The sequence below is a fragment of the Chamaea fasciata genome, unplaced genomic scaffold (genome assembly GCF_029207755.1).
Source record: "Chamaea fasciata isolate MVZ Bird 193981 ecotype frontalis unplaced genomic scaffold, bChaFas1.0.hap1 SCAF_1, whole genome shotgun sequence".
NCBI lineage: Eukaryota > Metazoa > Chordata > Aves > Passeriformes > Sylviidae > Chamaea > Chamaea fasciata.
Genome location: NW_027094086.1, coordinates 149,453,398 through 149,471,453, shown reverse-complemented (window position 1 = coordinate 149,471,453; position 18,056 = coordinate 149,453,398). Strand labels below are relative to the sequence as shown.

At 45.3% G+C, this 18,056-nt stretch overlaps 1 protein-coding gene across 4 annotated transcripts in view; it reads left to right on the top strand.

Annotated features, from left to right (window-relative positions):
- Nucleotides 1–9,717, top strand: part of CRHR2 (corticotropin releasing hormone receptor 2) — a 138,918-nt gene extending 129,201 nt beyond the window's left edge. For all 4 annotated transcript variants that reach the window (XM_066201645.1, XM_066201654.1, XM_066201664.1 and 1 more), the window contains one exon: nt 8,466–9,717. In XM_066201645.1, coding sequence (XP_066057742.1) covers nt 8,466–8,606 — 141 coding nt within the window. In that variant the 3' untranslated portion in view covers nt 8,607–9,717. The remainder of the gene's footprint in view (nt 1–8,465) is intronic.
- The last annotated feature ends 8,339 nt before the right edge of the window (nt 9,718–18,056 follow it).

Here is an 18,056-nt window from a genome sequence, read left to right as displayed (position 1 = left end):
CTCCTCATCACGCTGCTGCTGATGCGAGGGTGACTCCAGAGCACCCCACAACAAAACCACAGGGGCTTGAGGTTGGCTGGGTGCACCCGTGGACTCCCTCTGCTGTGGGTACTTCTGGTCCTTTGTGGCCCAGAAGAAAGGAGCAGCATTTGTTTCCGCACAAAAATGTGTGGCAGATCTTTATGACTAGTCAGAATTGTTGCAGCTTCTTGAGCTGTTATTTATGCTAACAATATTGCACTGCTGCAGTCTTAGAAATTAACCTTGGCATCCCAGGCTGGCAGGTGCTGTGAAAATACCCCCAAATTGTAAAGAATTGCCGCCAAAGACCTTGGGGAAAAACAATTAAAAAGGGGCATTGCAGATCAATTAAGCAGGATAATTTTTTTAGACAGAAAAACAACCCCATAACAATGTTACATTAATAGTGGTGTGATGTGGGGTACCTGTTGAAACAAAAACCAACGCTCTACCCAAGCTTTGTTTTTGTTTCCTTTGAGCATTGCAGGTTGTTTTGACTACATCCCTTCCTGACCTCTTCAGGATTAACTACTGATAATGGCATCTTTCTGGGGGTGTTCAGTTCGATATTTTGTGTGATGGTGACATGAGCACCCTTGGCCTGAGGCCTTGGGTCTGTGGGAGCCCTGCAAAGCCACACCAGCAGGGTAGGACACAGGTGAAGTTGCTCAGTGCTGTAGTTTATTCATAAAAAACATGGATGAAGACACTCCAGTCTCTCTGGGAGCATTAGAACTCCTCACCTGGAGATCCACAGGTGTGTCAGCCCGGGGGTCTCTGTGCTTAGGCCATTCTGTGTCTTTGCTTCAAATCATTCTGTGCTTAATCCTTCCAAGGACCTGAAGAGGTTTGACCAACAGCTGCTTCACAACATTTGCTATTAAATAGTATTTGCCATCCCTACTCCCCGAGGGACACCCTGAACCTTTGGAAAACTTCTAAAGTACCATTTAAGGCATCACCTTACGTTTATTAAAGCTCTGTTAAGTAATGAATGGGATTTCCCCCTCCCCCCCAAATCTTAAACACCTTCAGCTTCATTTATAGGCAGTGATTCACACAAACGAGGGCAGATTTCAACTGAACTATTTTAGTTGTCTCTTTTTGATGAGGTGTTGCCAATGTCTCAGGCCTTACTAAGTCTCTGCTGGATGGAGGGAGAGGCCAGGACTTCAAAAATCTCATGGAAGTGAATTTCACTGCAGAGTCAGGCACAGTGAGACCAGTGCCTTGGAATTTAAAAGATCCATTTTGCTGATACGGACATTGCTTGGAAGTCCCTCTTCCAAGGGACAAGTTCATCTGTGGCTTTCAAAAAGATCAATTCAATCTTCATCAACCTTCCACAGTTTGCACCGCTGTTGAAAGATATTTAAAGTCCAAAGTTATTCTCCAGTCACCTCCAACTGCACATGGATCTGAAACACAGCACAAAAGGTGCTTAAATGGAGGTGGAAGTTGTTGAATTCACCACTGCAACCTGTTTTCAGGGAAAAAAAAAAACAACACAGTCTGTTTAAAAGCCCATCGAGATCTATGTAAATCTCACTCATTTAATTAATTTGCCTTCTTATCAGGATTTCTGGGAATAAAAGGTGGCATTTGAGCAAAGCAAGAACTTAATCAGTCACAGCCCACTGAACACCATGAATATATTGATTGGATATTAGGATGAAATTCTTCCCTGTGAGGGTGAGGAGGCCCTGGCACAGGTTGCCCAGAGAAGCTGTGGCTGCCCCTGGATCCCTGAAAGTGTTCAAGGCCAGGCTGGACAGGGCTTGGATCACCCTGGGATAGTGGAAGGTGTCCCTGCCACAGCAGGAGAGTGGGATGAGATGATTTTTAAGGTCCCTTCCAACCCAAACCATTCTGGTATTCTGTGATTATTCTAGAGACAGAGGGGACCTGCTGTCTGTCTGGCCCTCACTTGTCAATGCTTCCGGGTGAAGGATGTCCCCTGGGGACAGAGGATGGTGGCATCCCAGTAGTCTTAATTCCAGCTTCCATTCCCATACCATTTATTCCTGCTCTTCTTATCAGACACCTACATAACTATTATAATTTGCTATTATTATGTCAAAAAGCCCCAGGTGAATGGGCCCCTTTGTTCTGTGTAAGTGGATCAAAACTTCTTCCTCTCTGCTAATGACACACAACATTTCTTCCAAAATCTGTTTTTTAATGTTGCTCAAGGGTCTTTTCTCAGCTCAGTTCTAGTTGCTGGCTGCAAGAAATTAGCCAGTGTCTAGCACAGGTAAGAGCAGTACAAAGGTGATATTTATCTTGTCAAGAGAAAACCTCTAAATGTTTTCATCCTTCTCTCCATGTCTTTCATTCTTTTTGTTATTCTGCTGTGGAGGAGGGGGAGGAGAGGTTTCTAACAATATTTTTTATTTAATGTGATCTAAAAGTTTGACAAGTCTCCTGGTTAGGTGATCCAGTCAGAAGAGAAGATCTGTCACCCACTGATTTTTTCATCTCATTATCCAAAACCTTTTTCTTGACTGTTCCAAAGCAGTGCCCACACTCTGTAGGCACAAATAATGTTGGCAAACCTGATTTGACCACATGCTCAGAAACTGTAATTATTCACTGTACACAAAGCAGAAAGAGCCGAAAAGGGTAATTCTCAAAGAGGACCTATTTGCAAAAAAAAAGACAGACCCAGGGTCAACACAGGCACCCAGCTCTGTGCTCAGAGCAGGAATAATTTTGGTCCTCTCAAGTTCCACAGAGGTGAGGGTCATAATTTGTATTCCCAAGACTCCTTGTGGAGCTCTAACCACTGCTGACAGTCTGGAGCATTCTTGGGCTGGCAATTTCAGGTCATAACTGTGCTAATGCTGACTCTGGGGCATGGTCCTGGCTTGAGGAATGCTTAATAAATAGAGGAGGCTGCTCTTACAGAGATTAACAACCATGTTTGATAGTTGATGTTTTTCATTTTCTTTTACTTTTCCACTGTGCAATAGCTTTTTTTTGGTGTCTTTTAACACATTACAGCAGCCACAGCCAGTTTTTTCTTTTCTTACCTAAATGTAACCTAGCATTTTGTTTCTGAGTTCAAGTACAAGTACAAGATAGAAATTTGACCTTAACCATTTCTGCTTGCACTCTGGTCACATACTAATTGCAGTTAATTTTTCTGTCATTAAAAAATGCTTTGCACTCATATCCATGTGCCCAGTCCATTAGGAATGACCCCAGCTGTGCAATAAGACAGCATTTTTGTTATTGTTTTATCCTGTCTCAAACAGGATATCACAAAAGCCAGCTGCTTGTTTAGACTCACATCTTTATCTCCAGGTGGCTCTTTTTGACTTGGTTGGCTTGAAGCACAAATGATAAATCTAATCTGGCTTCACTGGCTGAGTATCTCTTCACATTGGTTGGTCAGAAAAGAAAAACCAAAATTTCACTGCAGAAGAAAGGAGGAAAATTTTCTCTGACAGTATCAGCATTTGGTGACATCTGGGGAGAAAGGAGCATTCAAGAAGCAACATCCTCTTCATCTCAGGTCTTCATGGGACAGTTTCCCATGACAGTGGGAACTTTATGACACTTCATGTGTTACTTAAACCACTTGCCTGAGGTGCCCAGCCTTCAGTTAAGCTGGGTTTGTACCCAGAGGAGCAAGGACTGTTTCATTCCACATGTCTAAGTGCCATCCTCAGGGGAATTGTCTCTCTTTCTCCACTGTCTGGATTGGAAGCATAAATAATGGATCCAGTAATTGGATGGGGCTTGGAGCAGCGTGGTCCAGTGGAAGGTGTCCTTGTCCATGGCAGGGGGTTGGAATGAGATGAACTTTAAGGTCTCTTCCAACCCAAACTATTCAGTGATTCTGTGGTAATTGGCCACAACTAGGTGTGAGTTTTTCAGGGGAGGTGCCTCCCCATTTGCATGGGCTCTGGCACATGGATTTGCCTGTGGGTATGCATTATGTCCTCCCTCCCATCCAGAATCAGGAGCAAGGATCCCTCTGCCACTCCAGGTGGAACCATGGTAGGTTTGCAAATGGTGAATTTCCAGAGAAGTACAACACCATGGCTTTCCAGTGTTCCTGTTTTCCCCAGAGGGTTCAGTGAGCCAGGGAGGTCAGTTTGGTGAGAAGGGGATGATGGTCAGCAGTCCAGGCTGCTGCAGTTTGTGATTGAGTCTGTCCATCCTGACTCTGCTATTCCATATAACTGTGTCATTCAGCTCATTTTATAACCTGACCAAACCACATCATGAAACTGGCAGAGAGATGTTGGAGCTACTGCTTCATAATGAGAGGCTCTTTCAGAAACTCTCCACACTGTTGTTTAACCACATTGTTCTCATTCTCATCTCCAAATCATTCCTGATGATCATGCTCTTCCTGGCAGTGCTGTCTTTAATTCCCCTTTTATTGAGTGTTCTCTGTTCTCTTTCTCCAGTTCCCTCATATTCTTTTTTTCATTAGGTTCTGTCTGACCCCTACTGAAAAAATATTTATTGTTTATATTGAAACAAATCATTAATTCAAAATTAGAAGAAATCCAGTGTGCCTTTCTCCTCACCTTGCCTGAGAAATTTGCAGCTGCTTGTCTTAAATCCCAGAATCACAGCATCAGCTGGGTTGGAAATCAGTCTGAGATCACTGAGTCCAAGCTATGACCTAAAACCACCATGTCAACCATGGCAGCAGCACAGATCACAGATAGTTGAGAAAACAACCAAAGAAAGAAATCCTCTGCTCTGGTTTGCACCCATCTCTGCCTTCTAGAAGGGCTCTGATAGAAAAGCCACGTTTCCAGGTTCAGGATTCCTGTGAAAAGGCGCCAAAGAGGCAATTGCAAAACTGTTTTCCAGGCTGGTACTCATAAACCTGCAGTGGAGGGTATTTCATGGACAAAGCTGTGATGAGAGAGGATTGTTTGCTGTCAGACCACAGTTTCCCAGTGGCAGTGCTACAGCCCAGGGCTCTGAAAGCCCACCCAGAAATGGGAAAATTGAAACCAGCCAAGAGAAGGAGAGCAGTTTCCCCCTTCCCGTGTCCTGCTTGTGAACTCTTCTATATTTTAGCCATCAAGCTAAATGCCCTGTTCATCTGGGGCACCTAAAACTGACAGGGTGGGGTTTGGGTTGGAAACACCTCCAATCCTGGAGCTCTTCAACTCACCTGAGCACCCTTAGGATGTTTGAGTTGCTCTGAAGTGGGGTTGGAGACTGTGTCTGTTCCTTGTATTTTGAGTAGCCTTCACAGAGGCCCTGCACACAATTCCCAAGCTTTCAAAGAAATGAAGAAAAGCAGTGACTCTTCATCTTTGGGCAATTTTTTTTTGGATTCCACCTTCCCTGCAGCACCAGGGTGGTGACAGACATGCCCAGGGTGGCTTTGATTGACCTCACCCAGGTGCTGAGAGCTGAGAACCTGTGCTAGCATGGGCTTCACAGGTTCTGAAAGCTCCTCCAGGGCTTTGTGCAGTTACCATGGCAGCTGATCCCTTTGAGGTCTCCTCCACAACAGCATCACTGCTGATAATACCCAAAGTTCCCCTTGTCCATGGTAAAATGGCGCTAAAAACAATCCTTTACTTTTGGAGGATGCAGTGAAAATAAATACATTAAAGATTAAAAAGTATCCAGGGTTAGATATCAATATTGTCTGAATTTAGCTAAATTTATAATCCAGACATCTTAAATAGAGCTGGTTGACTCATTTTATAACCAATTAAAGGAAGCAGGTATTTTTCATCTGACCACAAAATATCTGGCCAAATTTGGACACCTGCTTTAGAAGGAGATGAATCATCCCCTTTGACCTCACTGACTGGTTCCCTCTTGGTCAGGAGGAGATCTGTAGGTCAGTAGTTGAGGTGCAGTGTCTATATTACATTATTTATAATCCCTCTTGGTAAAAAAAAGATACAGTTTTGGTAAAGGAGGCTCTGGTATAATACAGAAGTTTTATGTAACAGTGCTTCTTTCAAGGTTCACCAGATTTCAGGTTGGCAGCAGAACATCAGCATCCTTTCCAAGTGTCATGAATACATCAAGCTTTGAACTCTCCAGGAAGCTGGGTCCAGATTCCTCTCACCTAATTTTGTAGGCTTATTTATCTGCCTGGATTAGGGGTCTGAATTGCTTTCCTCTCTACAGTAAGCAGGTACCAACAAGAATATCCAGAAATTGGTCCAAATGCTTCATGCCAGGTTATGACTTTGAGTTTTCTCTGCCAGGGATTTGCTCTATTTTAGGAGTATTTCAAGCCTTCCCTCCCTGTGTTTGAGGTTTAGGGTTCCTGTCTCCTATTTTTCTCCTGATTATAGATGTATATTTAGAGCCAGAGTTCCTGCACTCTCTCTGTACTCCATGCAAAAAAAATTCACTTAAATTCAAGGTTCACCTGACCTATTGGTCCAGCACCTGCTTCAGCATGACCTTCTGCTGATGTGGAGCAACTTCCACAGCCTGCACGAGGTGCTCACAGGGGCTGGGTCAGGTGTGCCAGTGTTGCTTGGTTAGATCCCCTGTGCTTCTTCACATACAAGGGCAGCAGGGGCCCCTGGGATGGGGTTCTCCAAGAATTCCATCAGGGCTTGGACAGACCTTGGATGCACCATCCATCAGGTCCAGTCGTCCTGAGGGCTTGATTCACTTGCAAATGCTCAGGCCTGTTTGAAATGCTCTAGGATTTAAGATCAAATACCAAGATTTATCTTGGTATTTAAAGTACCAGATATGAGACATGAGGTGAGTAAAAGCCATATTTTTTCCCCAAGTCAAGTACTCAAGAGAATATCAGTGAATTAGAAGCTCCCATTCAGGCATCTGAAGAAGTCCCTGTAATGCCTTGAGAGGCTACCAGGAACAGAGGCTGGACAGTGTTAAAGGAATAAAGTGGGTTTATTATTTATTAAGAGGCATTTAAAGGATACGCCTTGGGCAGTACAAGAACCTGTCCATGTCTCCACCCAAGATGGGCACCCAGTCACGAGTTTTCACACTTTCATAGGTTCTGGTCCATTTACATGTTGGGGTTAATTGTCCAATTACAGGTTATGAAGTCCCATGCTCCCAGATTTCTCTCCTCAATTCGCTGTTGTTTGTTGGGCCTGAATCTGCAGCGGTGTCCTTGGTTCTCGGGCTGGAAAAGGATTGTTTTGTCTGACTGAGCTGTGAGGAGAACTTGCTAACACTTTATATGAAGTTCAGAGTTATATACCAATGCAGTACAGAATTTGGAAAATACAAAAGCTAAAACTTAAAGCATTGTTCCCCCCCTTTAGAGGCTTAAGGCATCGCCTGTGTGTTTCAATGCCTTGACCATATTGTCTCAGCACTGTTCAGCGTCCCTTTACAGAGGACACCTGAAATTCTCCTTCCGTGTTCTCTCCTGTGTGATACTGAGTAGCACGTGGCCCGAGTGTAATGAGCCACATGCTAATATATCAGTCTCTGAGGGAGCAGCCTTCTGCAGAGAATTGGCTATAATTAATTAGTGAGACTGCTTTTCGGAGGTGTTTCGTAAATCAGAAGGTTTAATAAGGAAAAATATCAAAATAACAAATGTTACAGAAAACAAATAACAAGCTGCATACAGGTGCCTGAAAAATCTCTTGCACCTTGCTAAGACACCCCAAAAAGCCTCTCACTTCCTTAGTGCTCCTTTCCTAAATGCTGAATGTTCTAGGAGGATTAACCTGCCTTGCAGCCAGTAAGATCACCAAGAGGCTTTAACACTCTCAGAGCCCAATCCATGCCCTTGTGCTGGCACTGAGCCGGTTACAATGAGAAACCCACAGAATTTTCCAGCTAAGGTTCCTAACGTGTCCAAAGGTGAACTGAAACTCTTTCCCTATTTGCAAACACCTGCTGGGGGTTTGGGGGATGCTTTACTGCATGTGAAAAACGAGTTCTACTCTCTCATAGAAATTTTTAAGTTTAATAAAAAAATAAAAATAGACAATAAGGTGACAGAATGGGTGAAGTTTTCTCGGCTGAGGGTGCCTGGCATAAGATTAGCTAGCAGCACACCTTTGACTCTTTCAGACTTCGATATTTAAGGATTGCTGTGTCTTTTCAATCATTTTCTCTGGTAGATTTATTTGTGGATGGCTCCACTCCATCTAGTAACATGGGTCTCATAAATTTTCCTCTTGAGGTTTTTGGTTGTTTTTATTTGAATAAAGAAACTAGAAATCCAGCAGCTTTCATGCAGGACCACAAGGTGACAACTCCTTCTCGTACTTTTTGGCCTGGTCACTTTCAGATGTCAGAAATAAAAAAAAAAAACCTAGTCTTCTTGCCACTTACATTGTGTCACAATCAGAAAATACACTCATCACTTCTCTAAACTCCATTAACAAACAGAAAAATAATACAGTACAATTATACATATAGCATTCGTTCTAATATTTGCGAAAAGCCAACGTTACCATATGCATTTTTAACATTACGCCTGTGTCTTTCCCCAGGTCCGTTCTGCCGCCAGGAAGAGGTGGCACCGCTGGCAGGACCACCACTCCCTGCGGGTGCGTGTGGCACGAGCCATGTCCATCCCCACGTCCCCCACCCGGATCAGCTTCCACAGCATCAAACAGACGGCGGCCGTGTGACCGCCCCAGGGACAGGGACACCGCCCACCACCACCACCCCGTGGCCTTCAGAGTCCTCCTGTCCTCACTCCTGCCCCAAAGGCCCTCTCTGCAAAGTCTCCTTTTGTCCTCACTGGTCTCTTCTCGGTGAAGGCCCCGTCCCCTCTCGTCTCCCACGTCCGTGATGCTGCTTTGAGGCAACCAGGAAAAAGCTTCCTGGAGTTGGTGGTGGTAAAACAGATTCAAAGAAGGAACATGTTCAACCCTGACTGCGTCCTGTGGAAGTTCACAATGCAAAGTCTAAAACGGCACACTGGCAGGAGTAATCAATTTTTTTCTCCTTCCTTTCTTTTTTTTTTTTTCTTTTTGTTTTGGTTCTTTTTTGTTTTGGTTTGTTTGCTTGTTTTTATTCCCCCTTTGGTATCATGGTGAACAAAGACTATTTTTAACACACTGCCCATCTCACCCTGTACATTGATTCCTGACAATTTCAACAGTTTGGTGTATAATAGCTCATCCCTTTCTTGTTTTCTTTGTAAAAAGTTTCTTCTCTGCAAAACTCTCATTTGAGAACTTGTGGCAGCAAGAAAAAAGAGCGTCTGAAAGGTGGTGTGAAAAGCCTGAATTTATCTGCCTTCCCCATTTCTCTCTTGGACAGACTGGGGATTGTCAGGGCATTGCTGGACTGTTCCACACAGGGCACTTTGCCTGGCAAGCACCATGCCCTGCTCTTACACAGATTTTCAAAGGACAGGAGTAGCTCTAAGTACCTCTACAAAATACTCTCATTCCTCTTAGCCCCACGCTTCCAGCACAATGTAAGTGGAGAGTCTTTGGAAAATGGGGTTTTTTTTCAGCTGAGAAGATCGGGGTGGGGATGGACAACTTTTCTGGGTTAAAAAAAAACACAAAAGGGAAGCACTGTAAAGATAATAATGATGAGAAGAGGATGTTTGCTTTCTGAGGATAATGCTACATGCTGCACAAAGGTATCTCTTGAGCATTTTGAACTAGAGCAGTTGTATCTACCAGGCTTTTTATGTGATGTTCAAAAATACTGTATATTTTCAATAATAAACACTACTCTGGGTTGGTTTCAATAAAACCAGGCATGGTTTTCTTTACTCTGGAAAGGAAGAGGACACCTGTCTTGAGAGTGGTTTTGTAGCTAACATCAGGGAAGGAAATCCTGTTTGATAATGAGCCAAGAAGAAGAACAACCTCGTGAAAAAATTCTAACAAAGGGGGCATTTAAATGCAAGAAGAATTGCCTCCCTTCTCAGCTCATGGTCTTACACTGGATCCCTGTCCCTCTGCGCTCTCTCCACTGGGCTTTGCCACAGCAGTAAGAAAAATGTTGTCTTATATATTCTCCATCACCTGCATCTCAACAGAGCTGGAGTAATTGTGCTCTTTCCATTTTTATCAAGCTTACTCTGAACTTTCTTCAGATGTTTTATAGGACTTCTCAGCACGAGCTCAATTTAAACCTCCAGATTGATGTTGCTCTAGTTTTCAGGGGCTGGAAAATCACTTGGAAAACACTTATAAATCCTCTCCTTATGGGAAGTGTGTGGAGGGTTGCCTCTCCTAACAGCTCAGTCATATTCACCTTTGAGCTTGCTGGCAATGAACAGCAAATTTAAGTAAACGTTTTGTAACTTTTCCCTCGCCTTACTCATTTGGATTCGTGTGCCTCAAGGAGATAACAGAGGGACGCAGGAGATTTGAGTGCCTGGTGAGAGAGGACCAGGTCAGTGCTTTTATTCATCACAGTGGCAATGCACAGTCCCTGGCACCTTGTGTTTGAAGGGCGGGATATATCTACAGGTTAGAAATATGTACAGGGAGTATCTCTGTGTTTGCTCTGGCTCTGGGCCATGCCGGGATGAAAAAGGGATTTGCAATGCATCAGATTCTGTCCGAAATTACACGTTTTTGGTGCTGCCAGGAGTGTAGCAGACATCCAGAATGGAGCAGGTCTGAAATTTGGCAGCTGGAGTAGTTAACTAATGGTTAACTCTGGGTTCCTTTAGAGCTTAGAGTTAACCTGAGTGAACCACTTGAATATATCAGTGCCAGGGCACCCACTCTGTGCCAGTGTTTTGGGCTATTGCTGCAATGCCCCTAGTTTCACTTACAGTAATATTCACTGGACATTTAAGACCAATAAATAGGTGAAGACAAACTTGGTCTGTGTCTTAGTGAGTCAGGTGGCTGATCTCCCAATGCACATGGTACCTCCCCAAGGAAACTGCAGCTTGAAGAAAATAAAAATAACCTTTTCAGCTCTGCAAGCTCTCACCCAGAGGACCTTGGAAGAAGTTCACAGTTGACTTTCCTGACAGCAATGGTGCTGCTCCTGTCTCTGCTGCACTGGCTGGTCCCACAGGTGGAGAGCTAACATCTGTCACCAACAGCATTTGGCACATCCAAGCTGGGATGACAAAATGCTCACCTTTCCTGGGAACACCAGCCAAAACAGCTGCTGATGCCATCCCAGTTCTGCTCAGAAATGATTCATTTGAGTTTAGCTCTCTGGAAATCAGCCCAAGAGAAAAACACCTGGGAGCAAAATGGATAAGCAAGAACTTCCATTTTCCCTGGGTAGCCCTTGATAAAAATGCTGGAGGTGAGCCACACACCCTCATGTCAAGAAAAGAAACATTTCTGAATTTGCACTGAGTGATATTCATCTTGCCTTTTAACACTAAACTAATTGTTTGATGATTATCCAGGATACCTGTGAGCAGAGCTACTGAGACATGTCCTGGGCAGCAAAGGGGAGTTCCTTGGCCATGTGTGCCCTCTCCTGAAGGTGAGGACTTGGCTGAGGAGCAGCAGTGTGGAAAAGCACCCAGGGAGCTCATGGATACTGAAATCAACCCAAACCAGGCAGCAAAGGTCTGCAATGTTTTGAGGGAAATGATTATTCCCTTCTACTTCGCACTCCTTAGACCACAGCCAGATGCTGTGCCCAGTTTGGTGACCCCAGTACGGAAGATATTAATAAACTAAAGCAAGATCAGCCACAGTGACACCAAGATGCTCAGGTCTGGAGCGCTCTCCATGTGCTGAGATGCAAGAGGACCCATTTCAGAACAAAAAAAAAAGGATTCTGGATGGAGCTAACAATAGCCTGCTAGTACCTCAAGGTTGCTGACAGACCTAAACCCTTCACAGTGGTTTGAGGCAGGAGGTCAACAGGCAAACTGTAAAAAAAGGCCAGATGAGATACAAGGAGAAAGTTTTTCCTCATAAAGACAGTTAAACAGTGGGAGAGGTTTCCCAGTGAGGGTGGGAAAATCTTCAGAGGTTTTTCAAGACCCAAATGGAGAAAGCCCTGAGCAACATTCTGGGCCTGCTGTGAGTAGGGGGTTTGGACTGGAGACCTCCTGAGGTGCCTTAAAACCTGGATTATCCCATCATCCTGGTACTGATATTGTCAGTCATGCCTCTTAAGACAAGGGAAGAATGAACATGATCAAGGTTTGGCTGCTGCCTCTTTTTTCATGTGCACCTCAGGGGTTTTGGAAACATGCTCATGTCGGCTCTCCACAAAAGAAGCTTCTTCCTTTGCTGTCTCCTGGCAGGAAGGCAAAGATGAATAAAGTCACATCTCTTTAGGGGAAACTGTCCTCTTTACTTTGTGATGCCTTTTAAAGCCGCGTGTCCCTTTCAACGAAATAATCACTTACGGCACAAGTCTGGGATGATTCAGATGTAGCTTTTGGATCAGCAGGAACGGTGTCAGCTCAGCTGTGCCAGGAAAATGGTGGTGGATCTGTTGGACTGACAGCATCCGTGCACGTGTGTGTCTGTGTGTGTTTATGCACACGTGTGTCCGTGGCCTCTCGTGAGTTTGAAGAAAATGGAGCAAATTACTCTGGATTTACAGCTTATTGTGTGGGAGGAAAACAAAGCTGCTTGTGTTCAGTGAGTCATTATGGAAATGAACAACTCTGAGCACTCAAGTGCTTGAAGCAGGACTCTCCAAAGCTCTTCCAGGAAAATGTTTGCAGTGCTGAGCGCTGCAGACCACACGTGTGCCAACTGGCGTGGGGCAGCAAGAGTAAGCTGACTTTGGATCTGGGCTAATTGCTTCCCTCTGGCACTATTTAAATCTTTAAATCCCTGGTTCCAGCTTGCAGTGGAGACAGCTGTGCTGCGGTTACTGGGATGCAGTAGTTTAGGATTGGGTTTGGGTGCCATCACTGTACATGCACGGGACAGGCAGGGGACTGGGGTGTGAACACGGGGTGTGGAATACACAGCTCCAGCTTCCAGCAGAGCATCACACCCCTGGGGATGTGCTCTGCACTGAGAAAAGGCCGTGTGCTCAAGGAAATAAGTCTGGGGTGGAAAATGTGTTTTGAATGCTCCACTCAGGGCAGTGTGGAGCAGGAGGCTGGGCAGAGGAGTTGTGAAGGGACAGAGCCATGCTCTGACCGCCCTGGTCTCTGGTCAGACTCAGTTTCATTGGTACCTACTCCTGCAGACAGCCACCCCAAGGCTCTTCTCTTAGTCCATGAGGAGGAAAAAAAGCAATTTTGGGATTACAGTCCTCTGAGTACTGAGCATCCCTACATGGGAAGGATATGAGTGCGAAGGTTTCATGTAAATCCTTCAAATTTTCATAGATTAATTCACTTTATTCCTTTTCTCATGTATGTCTTCCACAGAGCTGGAAGAAGCATCTCGGGAGAAACTTTTGGAAAAGAGATAATATCTGTAAATTTACTGATGCTAAAATATGTGGTTAAAACAAAAACCTGGATCACCTGGATAATCCTGTTGGGTTCTACATTGGTTTTGTAAGTTTCTCCACTTGCTAATTAGTGCAGGAGAAAGCAAATCCTTCTGGTTGGTGTAATTGCCCCAGAGCAGTGCTATGGTGGCCTTGTGCTCTGAGGGGCCAAAGCTTTAAAGAAGAAACTCCTCAAACTTTAATGAGTTTCCCAGACACTAACGAGCCAGCCAGGCTCCAGGAGGGCTGCGTGCGCTCAGCACCATCCAAGAAGTCTGTGAAATGACCCTCCTGCCACATCTCCCCTCTGCACTCGAGGGCTCCTGGCAGGAGCTGTACCAATTAATTGCACTCTGCTGATTGGCAGGTGCCAAAGGAGTGATTCCGTCTGCTGAGGTGGGAGAATGACAAATTGCAGCGCTGCTGGCCAGGCCACACGGAGCAGCGCCCTGCAGGGTCCTCAGGGTTGTGTTCATTCCTGGCACGGTGCTGAGGAGCTGCCCGTGCAGGCTGAGCAGGGAACAGTGGTTCACCTGGCTCATCCCGATCCTGGCCAGCCACAGCCAGCCTAAAAGCGCCCTCCTGCAGGAGAAATCCTGCGTGTCCCTCAGCTGGCTTGCCTGGGGTTTGGTGGTTGACTCATTTTGACCTTTTCTGGTTGCTGATATTCAGCCCAGCAGTTCAGCCAGAGGCCAATGGATCAGCAGCCCTGGCACAGCAGGGATCCCCTCGACCTGGGAAACAGGGATTGCTGCTTCCCAGCAGGACAGAAAAGCTGACTCTGTGTGCAACAAAGCAGTGCAGGCCACAGGGGCAGCCCAGCTGCTGCTGGGGGAGATCTGAGGTTGCCATGTCTCCCTGCAAGCCTCCTTGTCCAGCAACCAGGCAGGGATTGGCCTCAGTTCTGTAAATCACAGGAGAATTTGGGTTGGAAGGGACCTTTAAAGGTGAGCTGGTCCAACCCCCTGCATCGAGCAGGGACATCTTCAACCAGGTCAGGTTGCTCAGAGCCCTGAGCAGGTGTCTGTGCTCAGGTACTTCAGAAAGATCAACTTAAGGATTAAAGAATCCTTCTCTTGAACAGAAGGATTGTACAAGCTTTTGGAGAAAAAAAAAAACCCAAACACAAATCATAGAATTACCCCTTCCCTCAGTGCCTGTCCACAGAGCAGCTCACACAGTGTGGGCTCTTCTTGCAATGTGCAACACCAAAATGCATAAAACCCCATAACAAATTGACAGCTTTGCACAACTCAGTCCACACCTGAAACCTGGTGTACCCATGGATTTCTGTTGAAAGTATGTCAAACTCAAAATATGTCAGACTTTATAAATACCCTCACATGTGCTTGTGTGGTTTTCAGTGTATATGAACTTCTTTGACATGTTTCTGGCAGATCTCGTGCAAATATCACAGATCCATGGGATCCCAGAATGGTGTGGGTTGGAAGGCATCTTAGAGATCATCTCATTCCATCCCCTGCCATGGGCAGGGACATGTTCCACTAGAAGGAAAATACTCAGTCCTGGGTTTGGAGTAGGAGAGTGATGTTTTCACTGGCCCTGAGCTACATCCTGTGCATGAAGGTGCATTGTCTGCACAAAGTAGCTCAACACAAGCATCCACTGAGTTTGCCTGAAGGTTTTGTTTCAGCCTTGCTGATGGGCATTTTCTCCTTTTAATAAAATCACTCATTTTGCATATTTTGCACACTCACTGAGAAAAACCTGTGCCCAGCAATATTCCTCCACATTTGTGCTGTGCTCCAGGCTCACCCTCACCTTGTTAAAAGCAGCTGCTCCTCTCATCCTCGTGGTTTTCCTTTTCTTGGTGTGCACAGGCTTTCAGTATGTGCACATATTCACTTTGCTCAGCACTGACAAGCATTAGGAAGTTGCTTGCAAAGCAAAAAAAAAAAAAAAAAAAAAAAGAGAGAAGAAGTTGCACAAAAACATTTTCTCAAAGCTGCCAGCATCATAAATCTTCAGGAGCCATGCCATTCCCTCTCCTGCTGAACTCGTAAAGGCAGGGATGTGAAACCAAGCAGCTCCAATCTGCAGCCTCTCCAGCTTGCTGTGCTCCCAGGGGTTGGGAGGAAAGCCTCGAGCCTGTGCAGCTCCACAGCTCATTGTGTGCCTTCTTCCATGAATCAGCCATAAATCAGTGACAGGAGCTCCCAGCCACGAGATGTTTGTGGTTCACGTGGGATGGGCTCCTTGTGAAGGATTGGAGCAGTCCCATGTGCAGCACGAAGCTGAAATGCTGGGCAGTCAGAGTCAATTAAGAACCAAACCCATCAGACCTCCTGGTTCCTAGTTCAGCAAGTGAGGATCACATGTTTTTCCCTGTCACTTACACAGCAGCATCTTTCTGGGGGGTGTTACTCGTCAGTCGTTCATAAATGAATCAACAGGCTGAACAATCAAACTGTCTCAGCTCGGTTATTTTATTGTTCACAGGAGTTTTATTGGCACAGCAGTGTGTGCACCACTGGACTAGGCACATGCATCCCATCTGTGTCACTGCTGAAATCAGGATTCTTTGTTTGCCAGGACCAGATTAACGTCTGCATCCAGAAGCATGTGGAAGACTCACCTCAAACCCTGCAGAGATCATGCCGAATGTGCAGCTGCTGCCACACACGGAGCTTTTGGTGTGTGGGATTCAGAACAGACTTTCAAAAGGTGGGGGTTTCCCCCGAATTTTTTTCCTTATGACAACTCCACAGGATTCCTGGCCCGCCTCTGACCCAAGCTAAGGAGAAATCTCAAATCGGCTGCAGGAGAAGGTACCAACACCTCAATTCCTGCCCCTCTCCACAGGTAGATGAAGCTCCCACCTCTCCATCAGGATTCACCTCACTGAGAAGGACGACCAGGATGAGGTATCCCCATGTGTGTTTTCTACATCCCCTGTTTTCTGGCATGATTAAGCTGAGAGGGGTAAAGAAAAAAAATAGAGACAGCAAAAGCTGTAAAATAATTGTAATGCACACAAAGTGCCAAGGAAAACATTCCCAAGTCACAGTGCAGTTTTTCACAGCAGAACTGCTGGTCTTGGCTGGAGAGCTGAAGGAAGAAAAGTCCATCAAAAGCACTCTGAGGCTTTCCTGACTCAGCTTTGGGACTGGGATGTGGCATAACCCCTGGAACAGGCACGTGGCTGGAAGGAAGTCCTTGCTGTGGAGATAGAGATGGGAGCATGTTGCTTTTTGTCTTCTTTTTGCCAGGGTCGGGATTAAATGCTCAAGATGGTATTTTTTTGTTCAGACTCGGATGTTTATTAGTTCTTATCTAAATTACAGTCTCACAAACTGTGAGTTCTACAGCACTTCTACCTAACTACTAAAAATGGATCCTATCTCTCTCTCTTACAAGGCCTTTTAAGGATAAACTGTCCAATTAAGAAATGACACTTAAATTATTTTTACTTTTAACCCAATAACCAACCACCTGTGGCCTGCAATGTGGATTTATCTATCCAATTACAAAATACCACTCAAAACCATGAAGAAAAAGGTGAAAAAGAAGAACTCAGCATATGCCCTAAATCCTCCATCTTGCTTTATATCTATTACTATATTCTAAACCTTAAACTCTTTAAGTTTTCTACCGTGTGCTATTACACACTTCTATTCAAACTACACACCCACAATCCCGGTGCTGTCACTCAATTTTGGAAGCCTTTTCTACAGCCTCAAGTCAAATGCAGTGTTTGCTTGGGGGTCAGTGCCTGTCAGCACAGAAAGGGTAAAATTCTCAGTGCCCGGGGTTCCAACAGGAGCAGCCAGTGCTCCCATCCCCAGCAGTCCTGGGATGCCTCAGCCCAGTGAGCCGTGGGTAGGTGGGGATGGCTTCTGTCTGCACAGCTGGAGTAACCAGCAGAGCTTGCGCACATGGAAAAGCTCTCCTGTGAGGAAAGGGTGGGAGAATTGTTCAGCCTGGAGAAGTCTCTGGAGAGACCTCACTGCATCTTTTCAGCACCTAAAGGGGCAACAAGATTCTCGGAGAGGGACTTTTGACAAGGTAGTGACAGAAGAGGGAATGGCTTCAAACTGGCAGAGGCCAGGGTTAGGTTGGATATCGGGAAGAAACCCTTCCCTGTGAGGGTGCTGAGGCCCTGGCGCAGGTTACCCAGAGAAGCTGTGGCTGCCCCTGGATCCCTGGAAGTGCCCAAGGCCAGGTTGGATGGGGTTTGGAGCAATCTGGGATAGTGGAAAGTGTCCCTGCCCATGGCAGAGAATTTGGAAGTGGTTTTAATACCCTGTTTTCATACCCTTTAATAAAGCCTATTACACATTAGATCCCCTGGCTCACCAGAGAATTCTTACCATTATTCCACACGTGGCAGAAGAGATCTTGCAGTTTTCAGTGAATTTAATTGCCTCCTTCATGAACAAGAAGGTAAACAAAGCGGGGTTTCACATGAATGCCAAACATGATTTATCTCCGGTCTTCTGTTGTGGTTTGCTAGCTAATTCATACACAGCTTGGATCAAGAGTCATTATGGGCCCATGTTTTTCCAGCACAAATTCACTGCAAGTAAAGAAAAATTAGCTGCTCACATTAATGCTCAGCCATCAAATTAAAAGGGAATTATTCAAGGTTTGACATGAATTAGTAAATGCACAAGCCAGTGGCGTTTTAGAGTCAGACACAGGAAAGTTAAAAACCTTTTTTCTGCCTTTTTCACAGATGCACATTTTATTTGTATCATTTTGGA